The 21,621-nt window shown below is 41.5% G+C and overlaps 2 protein-coding genes, 1 non-coding gene and 1 pseudogene across 3 annotated transcripts; all 4 read right to left on the bottom strand.

Annotated features, from left to right (window-relative positions):
• Positions 1-695: 695 nt before the first annotated feature.
• On the bottom strand, positions 696-13,757 carry cntnap2b (contactin associated protein 2b). Its single transcript, XM_068341679.1, has 25 exons — positions 13,281-13,757; positions 12,286-12,396; positions 11,745-11,938; positions 11,425-11,572; positions 10,791-10,994; positions 10,504-10,688; positions 10,284-10,427; positions 9,871-10,129; positions 9,646-9,795; positions 8,886-9,048; positions 8,665-8,771; positions 8,455-8,574; positions 7,556-7,671; positions 6,982-7,066; positions 6,366-6,522; positions 5,185-5,312; positions 4,923-5,093; positions 4,417-4,635; positions 4,044-4,280; positions 3,288-3,509; positions 3,035-3,168; positions 2,370-2,463; positions 1,368-1,598; positions 1,197-1,271; positions 696-908 (listed from the first exon to the last, which is right to left on the bottom strand). The coding sequence occupies exons 1-25, from the start codon at positions 13,351-13,353 to the stop codon at positions 709-711; spliced, it is 3,927 nt and encodes a 1,308-aa protein (XP_068197780.1). The 5' UTR covers positions 13,354-13,757; the 3' UTR covers positions 696-708.
• trnag-ucc (transfer RNA glycine (anticodon UCC)) lies at positions 2,769-2,840 on the bottom strand. Its single transcript has one exon. It is a non-coding gene; the product is annotated as a tRNA-Gly (tRNA).
• On the bottom strand, positions 12,734-12,828 carry LOC137612911 (U6 spliceosomal RNA; annotated as a pseudogene).
• Positions 13,758-15,909: 2,152 nt separating the features above from the next.
• ccr12a (chemokine (C-C motif) receptor 12a) lies at positions 15,910-18,900 on the bottom strand. The gene is made up of 2 exons (XM_068341683.1): positions 18,796-18,900; positions 15,910-17,608 (listed from the first exon to the last, which is right to left on the bottom strand). The coding sequence occupies exon 2, from the start codon at positions 17,593-17,595 to the stop codon at positions 16,504-16,506; it is 1,092 nt and encodes a 363-aa protein (XP_068197784.1). The 5' UTR covers positions 17,596-17,608; positions 18,796-18,900; the 3' UTR covers positions 15,910-16,503.
• Positions 18,901-21,621: the final 2,721 nt, after the last annotated feature.

Raw genomic sequence — 21,621 nt, 5'->3', positions numbered from 1 at the left:
GATAAGTAGCTTCATTCAACACATCTGTTGCCTTGTCAGTGATTTTAATTTCTAGGTCACATGACAAGGTCTCCAAATAATGGGTTCTTTCTATAGTAATGAAGACACATAAGCTAACACAAGGCTAACACAAAGCTAACAGAAGACTGGAAGTGGAACTTTGACATAATAGTTCAGCGTTGATAGGACCTCGACTCTCAAATTCTGTAGTAAGAGACTCAAATGAAAAGATAAATTAACTGAAATATTCCATAAATAGTACTCAAAAGTCTTTAAGATACACTTTTGGTTAAGTGGACGCAAGAATAAAAAAGTCAATTTTTTAAAAAACCTGACGAAAATAACGTGGCAACACGTCAACCACGCGTCTGTCATGTGTGTCTGAATATAAAATCAATGGTTTCATTTTTTTCAGCAAATTGTTTCCAAAAAAAAATATGAATAAAATAAGAAATCTGACATAAATATATAGATTAATGCACTTATAATGAAATAAAATTGTTTAAATCAGTGAAATAAAAGTTCAGTCACTCCACCAAGGCATCCTCCACCCCAACTATCACGCTGTCCAGTCACTCACATCCACACCACTCTGACATGCTTTAATACGCACACCATCGTAAAAGTCTCTACATTATGGAGGTTCGTTCGCCTCATTTCTACTACTACAGACATCCTTAACGGACGCTCCCCGCTGCTGAGAGGCCTTCAGATGAACCACTCCTTCTTGCTCTCGTCGATGGTTTCAGTGAAGGCCGGGTCATTCACTATGATAGCAGCGTCGGCGCAGTCTGCTGACTCCGCCCCCTTGGCCTCATTGGTGTGGTACGAGCCTTTGTGACGGAAGAGATGTCGGACGACGAACACCGCAATGCAGAGGACTGCAAAGATCACCATGGTGATGATGCCTGGAAACAAATGAGGACTTTGTGAGCATCTTGTGGAGGAAGAACTCCCTCACATCACTTTACAAGCAGTTACACGTCTCCAAGTGTGTTTGCACGGTCTACTTTTTATCACCACTGGTACCATGGGTAATACACATACTCATTTAGAAGATTGGCACAGCAGCATATAAGGCTGGCAATGGTTTGTCTCCATAGTAACATCTATCTGTAGGAACCATGAATGTGCAGGTGTGGAGATCCCTAACACAATGAAGGACTGCTTTCACCTTGTGGTTAAGAGACATTTACCTCCAATAACGGCAGAATTGTGGAAAGCCTCATCATCACTGTCTGTCTCTTCATGAAAAGGGAAAACAATTCCAGCTGTGGCCAAAACAAACGTTTAAATATTAGTGAAACATTTGATGTAAGCCAACGTTCTAATATTCCTTCAAAAGCGTGTCGTCAATCTGTTTCTACCAGCTTTTAGGTGCCAGGGGTCATTAGCCAGGGCCATTGGGGAAATGGTCAGGGGTGAGGCTCCACAGTTGGATGGCACCAGAATGCCGTGTGTGCTGACGGGGGCTGCCAGGCCTGAGCGCAGCGCAGCCTTCAGTGGTGCGATGTTGTTAAACTGAACCCTTGAAAGACAGCCCACAAAGCCTGGTGTGTTATACCGCTCAATCAGGACATGGTCAATCTGTCCTGTTTCTGGAAAAGAAAATACAGAATAAGTCTTAGGCAAGTGTCAACAAATGCTGTAAAGCAGGAATAACTGCAGAAATATGAAATGTAATTGTTTTAATCAATTTACAAAATGAAAAATGAGCATAATAGTCTAAAAATGTAATTAAAATCCATATTTGGTGTGAGCACCCTTTCCCTTTAACACAGCATTAATTATCTCTCCCAGTCATCATATATAAAAAAAATCCCTGATCTTTCTTTCTCCATTTACACATTTTATTATCAGTCTCTCTCCTCTCTCCTGCCATTTTCTGGTGTTTGCTGGGGGAGCAGCATCTCAGCAGGTATCGCAAGTAATTCCTTCCTGCAGCTGTCAGATTTACTACAAAAAATGCTTCACGTAATCTGAGCTATACCTGGTTTTCAGACACGTAAACGGTCATTTGTAGTGTACATATGATTTCAAAATTTCTCAAAATGACATTTTTATACCACTTTGGTACTTACTAATTTCTACACTTGTTATGCTACTTTAACCTGCTGCTATAATTGAGAATTTCCCCTAGTGGCACTAATAAAGGATTATCTTATCTTATCTCATCTTATATTTATCTTGTAGTTTGTGCCTCCAGGGAGCTAACCTGTTGTCTAACTCACTCCTGCCTCCTCATCTGCTGCATATCCCCAGTGTTTAAACCCGTGTCTCTGACTTCTGCATTTTTGGGTCCAATAATTCTTACACTCACAATTCAGATAAACACTGGTGAACATCGCCCACATGTCTGTAGCACATACCAAAGACTTTTCCCAGAAAGATGCTTTTAACCACATTGAATTGAGTGTCAGAGGCATCTGGCAGCTTGTATGTGGAAACTGGGTAGTGGTCCAGCTGCAGAGAAAAAAAAAATAAAAAAATAAAAAATTAATTTACTTAAGAACCGCTCATTATCCAGTGTGTGTGCCAAAGTCAAGTTCATTTGCTCCCAACAAAATCAACACCTTTTCCTTTTTTTTACCTTTAAAACAGTGCAATTTTCCAATGTTTTCCAAATTGTAGAACTTTAAATGTATAGCAAATGTTTTTTAGTAAATTCACACTGAAATTTTTTGCCCAACACGGGTCTTGAACCAACGACTCCTCTGGTCCCCAGCTGCAAACCTCGTGGACTGAGCTGCTGCCGCACCAAAAACAGATGCGTTGGCCGGGAATCGAACCCGGGTCAACTGCTTGGAAGGCAGCTATGCTAACCACTATACCACCAACGCCACAAGGGCAAGCACATCCATGTTGTTTCTTTATGCCAATCTAAATAAAGTGCAGTTGCAGATCTCTTAGAGTCACACAGACAGACAGGCTGTTATCAATCTGAGTAAATGTACATGCTTTTAAAAAATGTCTGATCGTTACACTTTACAGTAGTGCAGCATGTTGGAAAACGTTTGCGGTAGGAAGTGCTAACCTGCAGCCGTATCTCTCTTAAGTTTCTGGTTATGTTGACAGAGTGCGGCTGTCCGTTGGCCAGGTTACGATGTTCCACATCTATGGTATATGGTTCAGCCAGCCCACCAAGATTGTAGCGTATCTGTAGCGTACCTGAACGCAGAGACAGACATTATTGGCCAGATAATGTTCCATGAAATATAAATCATAAAACATCCATTTTAAATATTAAATAAAGAAAATTTAAAAATCCAGTGCAAAGATGAGCTCACCATTGTGCCTTAGGACCACAGCCAGGTAGTCCTCTGTTCTGGAGCTGATGTAGACGAGGATGCTGGGAGCACTGGAGGTGCTGAAGCTGAACACCAGCTCCTCTTGAGTGAGGTTGGCCTCATTAGATCCGCCAAAACTCGATTGCCGCGATGAAAACAATCCCACCTCTGACAGGAAGTCATATCGCACCAGAGTTCCTGTCTCAAAGTAACCACCAACATCTGACAGGAACAAGAGGAGCCGTCACTGAAAACATCCTGTACCCTATTCTTCATTGATAATGCCTTAATTTTCTGTCGTAAATTTGCTGTGAAGTGTGAAACACTTGGTAGGTATTTAATACTGAATTTACAAGAAAGCTTGAATTAATTTAAATATGTCCAAGTATTTAAAGCTTTAATTGATTCTTCGACAAATAAACAATTCTCCAAATCACAGTTTCTAAAATTAGAAACGTAAATCTGCTTGCATGCTCCTTTTAAGCTCGGTTTATATGGAGTATAAAAAGGTCAGAATGTAGAATTCATACTATTTGCACTGTGTATGTTAATAAAACACTTGTTTGGGTACTTAATGTTAGTACCAGTTCAGTATTATGAGTGTTAATTAAATTTGTTTTACGTTAGCTAGATCAGGTGTCTTCACACCTGTCCACAGATTGAACCAGGCTGATACCAGGTGTGAATGGACACAGTTCTGACAACTACAGACTATCGACCACTCACACCTCTGGACAGTTAACACACGACAGTTACCATCGGTACAGAAGAGCCCGTCATACGCAGTGAGGGAGCAGTCGCAGGAGTATCCGTTGTACTGCTCCACACACTTCCCCCCGTTCTTGCAGTGCATCCCGTAGCTGCTGCAATGACCCTGGCAGCCTGCTTTCACACCGGGGGTCGACTTTGCCTTCTCCTCCAGGTCAAAGATCACACCGTTTATCTTCAGACTCCGCATGCAGCCGAGGAAACCCCTCTGACCACTGGAGGCACCTGGCAAAATTACACATGTAGTACAGCAATAATTCAGTTTAGGGAAGCCTGGTGTTGATGCATTACATCTCATGGTCACGGACTAACATGTGAGTCCATTAGAGCTGAGGACCCGCAGACGTGTTTGGTGTCTTACCAACGTAGAGCTCGCTGTAGAACTCCAGTTTTGTGTGTCCTTGCGTCGGCGTGGGTGTGGCCTCCCTGTACAGTCCATCAAGCTGAAGCACCGCCTCTTTGATGTTCTTCTCTGCCTCCACGCGATGCCATTGGCCATCATTCAGAGCTACTGGGGAGTGGACGCTGAGCTCCACCCACTCACTGCCCACGCCGAATGAGAAGATGACCTCCAAGCCTCCTGGCAACGTCAGGAGGAAAAACATTCAGGGTTAGGGTTTGTTTATCTGATTATCAGTTAAAATCAGATTTTTTTGGATCTAGTTTTTACTTGGATAGAAATGTAACTGTCATTTTACCGACATATGAAATCAATTTTAGACCCTGACGAGGTGGCGTCTTGTCTGGGGAGTACCCTGCCTCTTGACACACACACACACACACACACACACACACACACACACACACACACACACACACACACACACACACACACACACACACACACACACACACACACACACACACCTCTGAGTTCCAGACCGAGGTAGTCATTGGTTCCCTTGTTCTCCAGAAAGATTCCATGTGTGGACGACGTTTTGAAGTAGAAGGAGATGTCCGTGCTGGTCTCTCCTCTGAAGGAAGAGAAGTGGAGGTAGGAGGCGGGGCTTGTGAAGGACGCTGCATTCCAGTAGTTCCCTTCACATGAGCAACATGACATGGATGAGTTATAAGTCTTTATAACTGTTTACCACGTGACGTAACAGATTCATGTGTGAACGACACTCACGATCTCCCTGGCAATTGAGCGGTCCGACGGTCAGCTTGGCCTCAGAGCCGCTTCTGCTGGTGTCGCCAACCACAACCTGACTGACCGGCAAATGGTCTTTATACACCAGAAGGCCCGCATCCTCTCTCCTGGGCACACACACACACACACACACACACACACACACACACACACACAAACACACACACACACACACACACACACACACACACACACACACACACACACACACACACACACACACACATAGGCAGGGAAACAAAGACGAAAAGGACAGCTATGGATCTGAGCTAGGGTTAGGGTTAGGTTCAGGTTTAGGGTTAGGGTTAAAATTGGGGTTAAGATTAGGGTTAGGATTAGGGTTGCAACAGATACATTACTGTCTGGTCAGACTACTTAAAGATCTTCATAAATCAAGTAAGCAGTCATCAATTCATGACATGACATTTGTATCGAAGGAGAAAACTTGAGGGGCAGAAAACATTGACACAACAGCACAACTGGAACAGCCAGATGGGGGCACAGAAGGGTTCAGTAGAGTAGAATGTTATTATTTAACTAGTATTATACTAAACAGTCTTAGTTTAGTTTAGTATATTTTAAAGGGGACAATGAAATTTCATAAAACACATTTTTACATATGGTTAAAAAAAGTCAGAATTAGCCAGAAGGGTAGTTTTCATTTGTAGTCCCCTGGCCATGATGTATAAAAAAAAACAGTAAAAGCAGTAAAATACATCTACAATATAATAAAAAAGACTGTACAGGTGGTTAACTGTACAGGTGGACGACAGGTTAGCGTCAGCCAAATCCTATTTGATGATATTTTGTGTTTTAGTGGGAAATTTGTTTGTTACTTGGGAGTTTTTTTTGAATTCTTTTATGTGTGTTTATTTCTGATTGCTTTGTTCAACATATATTTCTTAACACTTACATAGAATGGATGGAGCAGAAGCATGCATGTGGTGTCCCCAAGAGGGACGCCTGTATATAACAGAGGGATGAGACACAGTGATTTAAAGACACACAGATGTCCCTCTGGGACAGCAGGAAAGACATGAGAAGAAAAACAAGTGGTAATGAATCACATGGAGTCAAAGTGTAATCCAGAAAGATTATGTGGACATGAAACAAGTGGACGGTGTCCAGACTCTGAGCTGAGCAGCGGTTACTCGTCTCACCATGATCGCAGGTCGGCGTCACAGTTGCAGTCATGTTTGGGGTCCGTACAGTTGTGCTCGATCCCACAGGCGCATTTCTGTATCCCTGGTCCCGACCCCCCCCAATAAGAGTGTTTCTCATTGGCTCTTCCTACCCACCAGGTAAGTGGGGCACCATCTGGGAGTCAAAGTGAAAAGAATGGAGTCAGTTTACATCCATTTTAATGAGATTACATCTGAAGAATACGTTCTCTGACATGCAGCAGTGATGCTGTGACATCATCTGTGGGTTCGAACAAACAGGAACAGAATCAGAAACGATAGAATGGAATCATATCCCTGAAACAAAATGTAAGGACTCTGAGAATTTTAATTGGCTGAAAAATTCACACCATCATTTTTCATTTACATAAAATGTGCATATTTCCATTTTATTAAGCTCAATAAGATTTGTTCCAGCAAATTCTTTGATAATTTGATTGCTTTGTACAGAAATCACATTTTAATCACAAAAATAAAGTCAGTTACTATTAGATGTGATCTCAATGGTAAATATTAACAGTATAAATTGTCTGTACTGCCATCTATCATATATTTAATCCTGCACTGTTTCATAGAGTCGTGAGCTGATGCCCACCTGGACTGTTGAGGAGACGAGACATCCTGCAGGCGTAGGCGACATACTGCTCACAGGACTCAGCGCTGCTGGTGACGGACAACAGCTGGAGACACACACACAGAGACAACATCATTTAAATGTCCCCGAGTGACACGAAGCACGTTTATAACACTACATACGTGTTTTAATCAACTCATACAAGCATTAACAGCAAAGTACTGCTGCTACCACCCACTCAAAAACCTGATGATGGTTCTGCGAGCATTCGTTTCATTTCAGTAGAGGGAACCCAAACACAGGGAGAACACGCAAACAGGAAATACCCAGGTCTTCAGGTGGATCTGAACCCAGGACCTTCCTGCTGTTAGGTAGTAATGCTACTCGCTGCGTCAATCTGTTACTGATATGTGTATTTCTGGGCAGTTTCTATGTTCTCCCTGTGTTTGCGTGGGTTTCCGGTTTCCTCCCACCTCCAAAAACACGTGCTTAGGTGGATCGATGAAGTCTCCCCATCCTGTCCTACACTCCAATAATGATCAACTACAAGACAGCAGTCTTTGCAGCAGGTAAAATAGGTGTTGTCATGATTTACCTGTTCATTGGTCACATTGTAAGAGATCTGTAGCACTGCCTTCTCCTCCTTGTCTGCACTGATGACTGGTGTTTGTGGAGACAGGCTGTTCTTCAGTGTGGTCCAAACCTTTTCTTCTAAAAAAAAAAAAAAGAAAAAAGCATAAAACATACCGTCAGTGATTTCTACAGAAACAATACAGAACGTTAGGTCACCCTGCAGCGATCAGCAAACAGTTTCCAGCTCAACACATAACAGAAGCTACTGTTCCATTTCTCTGTAGAACCATTTACAGAGAAGACAAGTATCCATACAGTAGCAGTACAGTAGAAAATTCCTTCATTATTTTCCATAGTTTTTCGTGTTTGCTTTTAAAACTAAAAATGATGATGAAATACAGACACACAAGACAGAATTATACCAAACTGGCTTCGAAGAAAGTTTAAAGACAAACTCACACTTGCGTACTAGTTCCTACACCTGTCACTTTTATTTTGGATAGACTAGAGGAAAAGGAGACTAGACTAGAGGAGAAAAGGCAAAGACCATGTGCAATAAATTCCCTGATTTACTGATTACTGACTTGTATTCCATCTAAGCTTGTGACTGTTATTGGAAAGAAGGGAGGCTATATACGTAGGTCACTGAGTTTTTATTTTATTTTTTTTATTTCAGAAATGTTAATTTGTGAATTTTGAGAAATCTGTTAACATTTTGGATTGACATAGAGCACTGTAGTTGTATGTTAATAAAATTAATCATCAAAATTAAATTTGCCTAATGATTGTACATGCAGTGTACAGGTCAAAAGGCAACCACACAGACAGGCAGACCTGCAGACAGCCCTATGTCATAGTGTAACACAACCAACGGACTATTGGTCAGTCTACTGTCCTACAAATGTGTTAATGAACTCTCACCCGACATGTGACAGCTGACTAGGAAGGCGCTGATTGGTCCACTGCTGTCTGGGTCGATCCAGTAGTTTCCTGAGCTCTTCCCCTGGTGATAATACTCTTCGCACGACTGCTGGTACATGGCTGCAGAGGACACGGAACACACAGCTCACCTCACACAGTGCAGTATTTGTGAATGAATTGTGAATTTATGTGCTTTATGGGAACGCATACATGTGTGGCATGTCGCTCCTGTGTACCCAGTTCCATTACAGTCGCAGCTGAACGTGTCCCACGTCTGAGTACAGCGACCGCCGTGCTCACAGTGGTTGGGAACACACCTGGCAGGAGAAACGGCTGCTTCAAACAAACCCACAACACAACTGTCCAAGAGCTACCATCCATGTGACAACTTCATGGTCAGATGCATCAATAATCCAAAGACAGTCCTTCACCTGTCTATGATGGCGCACATATCCAGGGTGACGTTCTCAAACGTTCCAATAAGACCCTGTTCCACAGCCCTGAGGTCAGCAAGGTGGTCGTCTATGTGGATCATCTGCATGCAGCCCTGGAAAGGGCGCTGAAGGGACCGGGTGGTAGTGGGCAGGAAGTAACCTGGAGACAGGAAGAGGTCAGAGGTCATTATCAACAACTGTTTCAGACATACGACGGTTTGAACCCTTTTTTCTTCTTGTTATTTGAAAATGCTAGATCTTTGTGCCTCCTCATGTCTCTGTTTCTGTATAATAATTGGTAGGACGTTCAGCAGGAGATGTTTGAAAGGATTTCTGATACAAGGAAAGTCAAAGGGTAGAAACACCAAATACTGACTTTAGTTTTTTTTGCATTTTGTAAAATGACAGCTAGAAATAGTGAAATCTATATTTTTGAAAGCATTCTTGCTTTATAGTATTCTTCACATCTGCACAGTATAGAGTAGTAATACACACACACAAACACGAAATTCATGAATATCAGCTCAATAAAGGATCATTATCATCCAATAGAGGGCACCAATACCCCAAAATGTAGCATCTCCTCTTCATCAAACAAAGAAGAAGAGAGTTGATGCCACCACCACAAAGACTGAATACTGCAGTATTTATTGAGGAGAGCACACACCTCATTCTTAAACCCACAAAAGTATTTTCTTTTTCTTCAAAATCTGAAAATATTTTAAACATGAGATTATCTTTGTTTTATAGTAATCACCTCCAAAATAGTAGGTCCCCCCAGTCTGGATCTGGATGGGGAGGGCAGTTCTGACGGTGGAAGCCTCGTCTCCATCCACGGTCAGCATGGCGTAGTACTCCAGTATGATCAGATGGACGCTGTGCCACTGGCCGTCATTCAGACCCGAACCTGCAATGAGAAGCAGGGTCAGCTACAAGAACAAGCAGAAACCTAATTGGGCGTCCGCCGGGGGGCGAAACCCACCTGACGAAATGTCCATGTGCGTGCTCCTCGTCTGCGTCACGTTCATGTAAACGGTGACCTTCCCTTCCGTCAGCGCCACCTCCACCCAGCCGTCAGTCAGCGTGGTGAACATCAGCAGGCCGTTGGCGTTCCACGTCCTGAAGGACAGGCTGATGGACAGAGTGTCGCTGTAACTGTGACCCGGCAGCCGCAGGAAGGACGTGGAGTTGAAAAAGACGGGGAAGGAGTTGGAGTCTGAGCAGGAAAATGTCAGGTTTCGCTGCAGTGGAGAGGAGAGAATCCAAATACAAAAAAACCCCAAAACAAAATGAAATGAGATTAAATATATTCAATCAAATACAAGTTTTTTCTTCTGGTTCAGTTTTTCCTGAGGAGGTATCACTCCTTTACAGTTTTGATGTGGTTTCACTTACAAAGCTGGACGTGTCCACCCTCTTCCTGCGGACCAGGTTTGTGATGTTGTCTCCATTGTAGGTGATTCCCTCCATACACCCCACAAAGTTTTCTCTGCCCCCCGAACTGGGCTTCACTGATTGAGGCAGCCCTCCAAAACTAATCTGAGGATTTAAAAGAAAGGCAGAGGTTGTGACGCTGAATTCCAGTTTGAAATGACCCAAAACAGGAAGTCTTTACCTCATAGTCCAGATCCAGGTGGTCGAACTCTCCGTTGGTCCTGAACTGCTGAGTGTGGTGATCCAGAGTGAAGTTAATATTCCTGTGATAACGCTCTATGACCACCGAGTGCCAGTGATCATCGTCCAGTAAGCTCCCACTGGTCACAGAGGTGTGACCCTGAATCGATCCATACTGGTTACTTCCTATATAGAAGGAACAGGTTTTCTTATATCCAAACAGCAGCAAATAATAACAACAGAATGTCTTTGGAGAATAGAAACCACACTGACTGCACTGAAGGCTACCTAAGTTAATGCTGAGCTGCAGCCGGGCCCTGCGGAGCTCTAGAGAGATGTAGTCTCCCTGCTGTCCTTCCCCATGGAGCAACACCCCCCCTCCGGCAGTCGTTCTAAACCTCAGAGAGATGATGTCCTTTGCAATTTTCATCTTCTTACTCCTGAATCGGTAGGATAAGATCCCGTGGCCGTCAAAACCGATCACATCTGACCCTGGAAGACACAAAAGGGAAATGTCCTTTTCTGACAACGTAAGACATGTTTCCTTCAATAAATAAATGATTGTGATTAGGAATCAATAAAGCCAAGCCAGTTAAACTCATGTGTCGGTACAACTATACATGAATGGGTTCAAGAAGCAGGAAATATTATGCAGTAATGTTCTAATGCAATGTAACCTATTGACGCAGCTTCTGGTTCAAAATGATGATTTAATACTGACTGGGTGGCTTTATTTCACAAATACTGCATTGTGAAACACTACAGACCGATCCAATATGTGGATATAAAACATTTTTGAAGTCAGCTCTTTATTTCACTCCGGTATGATTTTCTGTGTCATGAGTGTGTAACCTCTTTTCCATTAATCCACACCTACTGTGTGTCCTGCAGTAGGCCACCAGTCTCCCCCAGTCGTACTCACAATACGAGCAGCCGTAGAGCTCCAGACGTACTCCGACACGTCCCTCGCTGTTCCAGTCCACCGGAAGGAAGCGTATGTAGCGAGCCAGGATGGTGTGTTTGAGTTCATTACGAACAACCCCCTCACCGTTCACGTTCCCCTGGAATGTCTGAAATACCCAAAAAATAAACATGTTTCAAGTCGAACTACAGATTGGTTCATTGGTTCAATAAAAGAAATTTGTTGTCAACTTAAATACAAAATAGTATTTTAATGACATGATTTCACATGAAGTGCAGGATGATGATGATGATGATGATGGTATGCTGTGGATTCTTTACCCAGATGTTTCCATCTTGTAGATAAGGCCTCCAGTTTTTCTGCGTATCGCTGTAAAGCAGGCGATACTTTCTGGTCCAGTCAGCACTACTGTAGCGACCTTGGGTTCCTATGGCAACAACCTGTTTCCGTGAACCCAGGTCCACCTGTAACCATGGGTACTGATCTGTTTCCAAGGGCGACCAACCTCCAGCTCCTAGTTAGTTGAAAGATGTGAGGACAAGAAAATGAGGAGCGACTGATCTGACATTTGGATATAAATGGTTTTTTTAGCAGAACTTTGTATTCTGAGATTTGCCACAGTACGGAAATGTCACATTAAGATAATTGTCCAGGGAAATATTATAACATAATAACTGCTAATATTAGCGTAAACTGAGAGCTAACTTATACATAACTTGTAATTCTGTAAAGGTTAACAGAGAAAAATCTCTGTTTCTCCCCCAAATAAATAACCCACAGGGGAAACACAAACTACGTGGTGATGGAGGATCATCAGGAGCAGAAGCTACACTTTCAACACTTTTGATTCCTCAGGCTTACCTTGCTTCCTGGTGAGTTTAGCGTAGCCAGCAGCAAATCCTCTGCCATACGCCGACGAACTGGTGAAGGAGCTGAAGGGAAGAGGAGTCGCCAAGCTGTCCTCACATTTCCCTGATCCACAGGGACAAGAACAAAAAATCAAGGAAGATTAAACCAAAATATGACTTTACATATTCATACAGGTCCATCACACTGAACATTGTGTACTTCATACTGTATAGACAACCATGTGGACCAGTGCGTGCGTGTGAGACAGGTGCAGGGTATGGTAATAAGCTTCCTCATATGCATAACAAAACAAGCAGAGCGTATATTAAAAGGGTTGGTGCCTCTATTATAAAAGGACTAGCGGGAACCCGTGGAAATTCCACGGTAAAACAATAACATCAGACTTCATACCACACATATTAAAACGAATTTATTGGTATTTTAAACCAAGATCACCCAGAAGAAGAAGAAGAATTTGCGTCATCCCTCCGCAGGGCCCATGCTAATCTTCTCTGTATCGTTCCAATTTTAGTATAAGTATTACCGAAGTAATACAAGAAGAAGAAGAAGAAGAAGAAATCAACTTTATTAGTCCTCATGAGGGAAAATTACTGTGATCGTTTCCCCAACAGATGGGCAAAACTGTATGAAATGAAAGCATCATTTTAGGTAGGCTCAGCCCACCCAGGTCTGTGTCTCCCCAGCCAATCAAAAGTGATAAATTAATATGTTCAGCCAATGAATATCTATTTATCTCACTGGTGATGACGACTGCATTACATACATGACACGCTGCGTGGGTCATAGTTAAAATGTTATATACTGTGATGATGACGCTGGTGCTGTGGCCTGATGCTGAGTCCACACTGGTACCCCACGCTGGTTCCCCATCACCCCATTACCCCACACTGGTTCCCCATCACCCCATCACCCCACGCTGGTTCCCCATCACCCCATCACCCCACGCTGGTTCCCCATCACCCCACGGTGTCCTTTCACCCACTTACGGTTTCCCGAGGATGCAGCGCTGGAGATGCTCCACAGGGCTGGCAGCATCAGCACCACGATCACATGAGACATGTTCAAAGCCGATCCACGGGACACGGGAGGCCACGACACGGGTCCAGGACAAAACCCGAGCGGGTGCAGCCTGGTTCTAGGCCGAGACGCGGTTCTCTTTGTGCGGCGCCGGTCGTTCTTCTCTCCGGTCCGCTGCTTTTTAGAAAGCGTGACGTCTTCCACGCGAACTCGCTGCCAGGGCCTCCGTGATCGGTGTGTGAGCAAAACCAGGTGAGGCTGCAAACCGGGTCTGATGCTCCAGGAACATGGTCATCCGGACGGGCAGAAGGGAAACGACGCTCTGGCTGGTCAACAAACCCCCATTGTTGGCTGCATTTGGTACGGTCCATGGAACAATACCGAGGGGGTCCACCAGACGGACGACACACGCTGGCGCTCCGCAGCGCCACGCCACGGAATAAAGTCTTATCGATGGAGAGATGTAGGGATGCAATCATTAAGAATAAAAAAAAAATAAAATTGTATTAAATAGATAAATAAATAAAAGACTGTACTTAAATATTATAAACTGAGCCAAGATGAACGGGTGAAATTCATATAAAAAATAAAGTGTTTATAGGAGGTCCTCTCCATTGAGGCTAAAAAGATGACATAAAAAAAAAAGAAAGAAATTTATTAATACACCACAGGGAAACTATTTGTCCACGCTAGTGTTTATTATTTTATTGTTAATCATATGCGTGTATATAGAGGGTGTCCCTAATAAAATGTAAACACCCTTTGGCAGCTGATAACGGAATTGTTAGTGGGTTTATGCAAATCAAACACATTGAATTCAGACTACACTTTAAAGACAGGAACCTCATTCTAAAATGCTGTTTGAAGTATGAAAATACAGTTGAAGTGCGAAGACAGTTTAGGAAGGATTCCCTTGCTCTCCACAAACTTAACTTACAGACTTTCTTGGATTTGGCTGAGACGTTGTAGGATCTCTCTTCCTTTGTGAGGCTGACTGATATTCGTGGTCTTGTGGATGTTCTGAGCAGTTCCATCAGCTTCAAACTCATTTCTAATTCAAATGATGGTAACTTACTGTATGTTAGTGTTTCTTTTTGAAACTCCCTCCTAAATTGTCTTTGGACTTCCACTGCATTACCTTAGTCTGGCTGCCATCAGTGATTCAATGCGTGATGAAATTCATGAGTTGAATTCAATCCTCAGTTGGATGATGAATTTGATTTCCACTGACCACCATTGTCATTAGACAGACAGACTTCCTTTTATTGTCATTGCACAGAGACTCAGAACAGTGAATCTGGCAATGAAATGTCGTTGCTTGGCAACCGGAGTACACAGCATTGTTCGCATCGCTGATTCTATATATTAGGAAACACAAGTAGTGTGAAGATTGACATAGACAGTGTTAGTTGTGATATACATTATGAGTCTTACAGTAAACTTTAATAAATACAAATACAAAATTAAAAGTGTTACCCTCTGTGCTTCATCCCATAGTATGAGTATCAGTAAAAATGGCATCGCCTTAGTAGGATTTCAATTCTCCTGGTGGAGGTATGCTCTTTTTCATTGTCCTCAAATTTGAAAATATATGTGCAAGAAAGTTATGCAAGAAAATGTATCATAAAAATCAGAGTTTAAGGAAATGATGGTGACACTGGAGGAAGACGGGAAATAATCCAAAAAAAGGAAATGAAAGCAATTGCATAGCTAAGGTGAGTAGGAGTACATTACAGTAAAGAGGGTAAAGAGAATATTGGACCCAACTACCTGTAATCTCGTTTCAGATTACTCTAGCTCTGACTGATTGGATTAGTACAAGAAACTCATCACGGATTTGTAGTGAATGCGACCACAACTATTTAGGAATAAAGATAAAGCAATTCTGTCATCAGCGCTGCCAAACACCAAACACAAGAACTAGTCTGGATTACAAACCACATCATGAATCTGTCAAGCTTATATGAAGCTTGACAGATTGGGTGTGAAGACCGTAGTAAATTTTGGAGCTAAACTAAAATGTTTTTGTCAGTTCCACACAAACAAGATTACGATGAAACTATTAAAATATGAACTAAATTTGTCTGGTGTCTGGAATGAAATCGAGAAGTGTGTGTGTGCCAACAAAGAAACCAACACACTTCAGGGTTGCCCCTTTAGGGTTGTCTTCTGTTTTTCGTGTATTGCCCAATTCTTTTGACTCACTGTATTTTTCACGTAGCCTTTACATCAGTGTTTCATAATTTCCCCACTATGCCATGTCTTTTAAACAGAATGTGCTGAGCTGACAGGAAACGTCAACAGATGTTTTGGAAGAAAGGAGAAGTGAATTTTTTTTATCCAGACCTTTAAAACATATCTATTGAGAGAGCAAAAAGAGAAGTGGAGAAGAAAAGGAAGGTTACTGTTGATGTGACGGGAACACACACACACACACACACACACACACACACACACACACACACACACACACACACACACACACACACACACACACACACACACACACACACACACATGCACACAGAGTTTATACATACATATGCATGCATATGATGTATATTAATGCATTAATTTTGACTCATGGAGCCGTTCTTTGCTTTGTACTGATACTGCTTTATTCATTAAGTTTTATATTACATAGTTAGCAATCTTGCTACTGTTAGCACATCCACAACCATTACAGCTACTAAAGTTTGAATATCTGCAGTCAACACTGAACTAATATCAACAGGTCTACACTCCATGCACAAGCTAATCGTAGCATATCTTCAACAGCACAGGCATCATCATAAGCAAGTCTACAATTGGCTGTACTACTAATAAGCAAAAAAAACATTTTAAAAAAAGTTGTCACGGAAACTCTTAAATTGCACATGAGATAAACCAATCAGAATTCTGATGCAAATCATCTTGAATGGTGAACATATCAGATTAACCTGACAAACCCCACAAACCTGACAAAGTCATGAACAGAAAGGCTTCACTGATTTTTCCGATAAGTAGGCTACAATTTACACATGTGCAGTAATGACAGACATGAACATCATGATATCTCATGAGACTATAAATGTTTTTTTCTATATTGGGAATGAATGCTTTATGTGTCGACATAATTAATGACTGCAACTGATGAATTTGCAGCCTCTGTCTGGTGTTGTTTGTGGTGTCACTGCTGGCGATTCTGTGTCTCTAGTACTCGTATGCTGAGTGTGGCGTCTTCTGTGATGTGCTTCTTGTGCTCTGGCTGCCGAGGCTAATGTGCCTTTTCAGACAGGGGATCCTGTTGGCAACCAACCTTCCAAAGTGGCTCTGAAACTTCTTTCCTAGAAATGTGTAAAACACAGGACTAATGCAACAATACATGTAGGCTATGTTCTGGGTCACATACAGAGCGTAATCCAAACCCTCTGAGTCCGAGCATGGGACGCCGGCCCGGCTGTTGCTCGATATCTGAATTGCTTGAAGGAGGATGACAGTATTGTAGGGCGTCCAGCAGGCGAAGAAGGTGAAGATGATCACAAATATGAGCCTGATGGCCCGACACTTCTCCCTCATGCGAGTGGAGAGGATGCGGACAGTGATGCTGATGTAGCAGTACATCACCATGATCAACGGAAGAAGGAAAAAGAGTAGGAACTGTTGATAATAGCTGACTAGACGCCAACGCTGCATGATGCTCTCTGGGTATCCCGATTCTTCACACATCAGGCCATCGAACGGACTCTCGCGAACATTCTGCAGAACCAGCTCTTTCAAGCTGGCTACAATACTAATACACCAAACTATCACTGATGCAACGATGGCGTATACCCTTTTCCTGTTCTTGGCAGCTGCCACTGCGTGCACAACTGCAAGGTATCTGTCAAATGTCATGAGGGTGAGGAACAGGATGGAGCTGTAGAAGCCGATGAAGTAGGCGCTGCTGACCATCTTACAGAGAGCCAACCCGAAAACCCATTCAGACTGGTGGTACTTTGCCAAGAAAGGGAGACTAGTGGCAAACAGGATGTTAGAGAACGTCAGATTCAGGAGGAAGATGTTTGTCACTGTGGTGAGCTTCTCATACTTGAAGATAATTAGTAAAACAAGTCCGTTGCCGAGGTAACTCAGGAGGAAGTTGATATAGTAGAAAACCGGCATGAATGTGGCACCAAACTGGTTGACGTTGTTCTTGACACAGAGCTGGGCAGCATCGCTGATCACATAATTGATGTCAGTCGAGTTGTAGGTTTCATTAAGAAGTGCCAGGAAGTTCAGATATTCGTCTTCTTCACTGCTCATGGTGGGTTTTGTCCTGGTATGAAGAGACAGTAAAGATCCGGGTTAGTTCAGCTGTTAAAAATCAGGAATGCATCTACAGAAACATCCAAGTGGCTGCAGAAGAGAACGGGGATCTTTAATGGGTTAGCAAAAACACATGTGCTCATTTTATTAAGTAATCCATACTTGCTTTGAATGGATCAATCATAGAGCACAGTGGGTAATGTTGAATAAGAGGTGCATAACAAGTCTACAATGTAAGAACTTTTCACTTACCATCTTCTTCTAGTCTGGAGTCATTTGATCAACAAAAGTTAAATCCCAATGTCACAATGTCTTTTAACATTTTATTTATGGAGAAAGCATAAGTATTGTTTGATCCAATAATATATATATATATAACAATAATAATAATATAATATATATGATAGACTTCATCAAAAGATGCTCTGCTTATTTTTTAGGCATGAGCTCTCCTGTGAATTTATTTGAATTAAGAATTTATGAAATACTTTTAATTTACTAAACGTCATACATGTCTTGAGTGAGCAGCTTGAACCTTATTTCAAGAGATTTTTTTCTTTTCTAAAATCTAAACCATTTTTTTAACCGTTTCCAGGAGTATTTATTAATATTTTGGATATCTTTTACGTCAAGCAGTGTTTGTCAGATGTTTTTGAAGAATTGTGTTATCACGTTAAAAAATAATTCTCTCTATATAAAATAAAACCAATTGATCCATTATTAACATAATTTAATACTCATGTTGTTGAGAGAAATGGGAAAAAAGTAAATCTTTAGAAAACAGAAAAATATCTTCCAACATCCATCATGCCAAACAAAGTTTAAACTGTTTTTTTTTTTTAATTTTCAACTCAAATCCTTTATTAATACTATTATTGTTACTGCTATAATTTGCAATCAATGCCTTGAGTTTACTGCAGTGACCTATGTGGACCTGGCATTTACTGCCACATCAATATATCACTGTAAAATATAATAGATTCCTTTTCGTGCAATTATGAGGTATCTAACAACAATTGTGAACTCCGGCATGACGTACAAAATTGATCTGATTAAAAAGTCTCACTCAAAGAAGTTATCATGCATTTGGTAAGTAGTTTCAAAGCAATTATTCTCAATTCTTTGGTCTTTCAACACAAAATACAGATGAAACCAGTCATCATTCGTTGAGTCTGTTTTAAATCTGACTGAACTCACCAGCACAGCTTTTAGCAGGAGGATGAGAGATCGACAAGGAAGTACTGAGTGACTGATAGTAGCTGAGTGAGATGTAGAGACGTTAAAGGGTAGTCCTAACACACGATGTGATGTGTCAGCAATCACTCTTGTTCCAGTCCTAACCGTACGTGTGTGAGGTAGACAACAATATCACTAGCATTAAACCAGGAATTAAAATGTTAAAACAAAACAATCAACATCCCAGATTTAAAACAACCATTCATGCAAGGATAAAATTTGTGTGACTCCTGAATCATGAAAACCTGCTTCCAGAGTCGGAATCACAGTTGCATCGTTATTTGCTTGACTTTTATTCTATAAAAACTTAATACTAGCTGTGGGTTAATAACTGTAAAAAAATAATGATGATTTGTGGTCTGTGAAACAAAACCCACCACCTGCATGTCCTTTATTTTAACTAAAATATGGAATGTAAGAAAACTATAAGGATGATGAACAGAAAAAGATACTGCTTTAGTCCCACATCCAAATCCTGGTTTTGGTTGCAGAAAGTTGTGATATATTTTTATATCTAATATTTTAGGTCTCTGTAGAATAAAGAATCAGGTGACCCACTCTTTTTTGGAGGGTGCCATGAAATAGATCTTTCCATGATTTGATATAATAAACTGGACTTTTTTGTCCTTGAGGCACAAATTATATTCCGCTTCAAAGCAGTGATGTATTGTAATTGTCAGTGTTCATCCGTTTGTCCACCAAATATCTTCACAACCGTTGCAGATAGAAAGATGAGACAAAAAGCACATTACTCGGGCAGCAAAGGGGATGAAAATGAAATGATGACCTTGAGAAAACTAGGTCAAGGTCAAATTTTAACTTTTGTACACTTAGGAACCAGATAAGATAGACGAGGGAGAAGGCCAGTGTGAGTAAGACCCTGGATCAAAGCCACCGCTTTGATCTAGGGTCTTTGGTCCTCCTGGTGTAGGACGAAGCAACAGCTGTGATGGGGAGAGAAGATCAAAGCTACTGCTTCGATCTATGAAAGTAGGTCAGAGCACTAGCTTTGATCTTTTACCCATGCAAGTAGGTCAGGGTAATATTTTGAATTCAGGGGTGTCGCGGGATGTTGCAGTCTGTGACTGCCTTGGTTCTAGTTGTTCTTCACATCCCTGTATAGCGTATAAAGTGGGAGTCAGTATCTTGTTCAGGGTCACCGAAAAATCCAAATCTATGGTTAGATAAAGATTACATCAGTGACATCAACATGGGTACCCCAACTCGTCTTCAGATTGAGGTTCAAGAGAATGTCAGGGATATGTTTGGTGTTTGGGAGAAGCGATACAAGGACAATGACAGACGTGTCTGGCGTAATGTGGGGAAGTGGTTTGGATGATGTCACTGTTGTGACGCGTAGAGACAAGGTTATAAACACGTACCTACTTTTTCTAGGAGGTATGTTTTCAGTATGACCATAATTACTAAAAGCATGTGAATACTTTCAGGGAGAGAGTTTTATTCAACAATTTGACCCAGATTCAACTAATAACAGTGGAGTTATAATAACTTTTGTGTTTGGAGGTAAACGTAGAAATGCCAGGTCACCGTCATCACACCTTTTCAGTTATTAAAAAACACTATGATAACATTTAATCACTAATATTTTGTGACATTATTAGACTTTTAAAAAATTCCGAGGAGCAGTTTGTAACCTTACCTAACCTGAACATACAAATCAAAAAAATTGAGAGCAGTCAAATTGACAGACTTTGTTTTGTATTTAGATGATGGGTTCATGAGATTTGATATGTCTACTAAATTTAATATCTGTATGTGAGAAGCGTGTCACACAGAAGTCACATGGGTTAAAATCAAAATATAGGAGCATCTCAATGCAGCACACAATATCTGCTTCACCAAGGGGGCGAAGGGGGGACATCAGTATAGTTAGAGTGGACTGTGTGATGCAAACTGACAGGGATGAGACCCATTGTGTAGAAGTGTACAGGGAACCCAGCCACCCAGACCAACATCTACAGTTCAACTCTCACCTGCAAATTTTGTGCAGTTTCTCACGTCCAGGTTTGATCAGGTCTCCTCAGGTCGTACATTTTGAACAATGCTAAAATCTTTTTGCAGAACTCATATGCTCTCATGCTATTGAAGAACCAAATTGCGAGAGTGTGAGAAGCGTGTTACTGATGTGATTAACACATAAATTATAGATTTACAACTCAAGGTCAGCCCCTGCTGGAATAAAAAAGGGTACGACACTAAAATTAATTGAATCCCTACACTTTGTTCCTAAGGAGTTTAAACACCTGAATTGAACACAAAAGTTATCAACAAAAAAAATGCAGCCAAAGATTGAAAACTGCTCACTACATAGATCTGTGCATTTTCTTTGTTTGAACTCAAATGGTATCTAGTACAAATTTATTTTTCAGACAAAAATGTCTTCCTCTGTCATCTACAACTTTTATTGCACCTTAGAGATGTAATTTTTGTTTCATTCCTGGTATGCTCTGACCCCTCATCTCTTGTGCCAGCTGTTCCGATTGGCAGAACTGTAAAGCAGCTATTAATGGTCACACCAGCAATTTTGAGCACGTTTGACTGGTGATCTGACTGACACACACACACACACACACACACATACACACACACACACAACAAACACTGCCATCTTTTTTTTCCCTCATCACAGCTGTTACTCCGTCCTACATCAGGAGGAACAAAGAGGCAATGACGTCTGAGGGTGTTTGTTATTTCACACAAATACATCAGAAAAACTGAATTGGGACAAATTATATTTTTGTTTTGAATGGTTCTTATAGACTTTTG

This window comes from Antennarius striatus, chromosome 18, assembly GCF_040054535.1.
Source record: "Antennarius striatus isolate MH-2024 chromosome 18, ASM4005453v1, whole genome shotgun sequence".
Taxonomy (NCBI): Eukaryota; Metazoa; Chordata; class Actinopteri; order Lophiiformes; family Antennariidae; genus Antennarius; species Antennarius striatus.
Note: the sequence above shows the minus strand (reverse complement) of the source record. Positions and strands in the feature narration are given on the sequence as shown.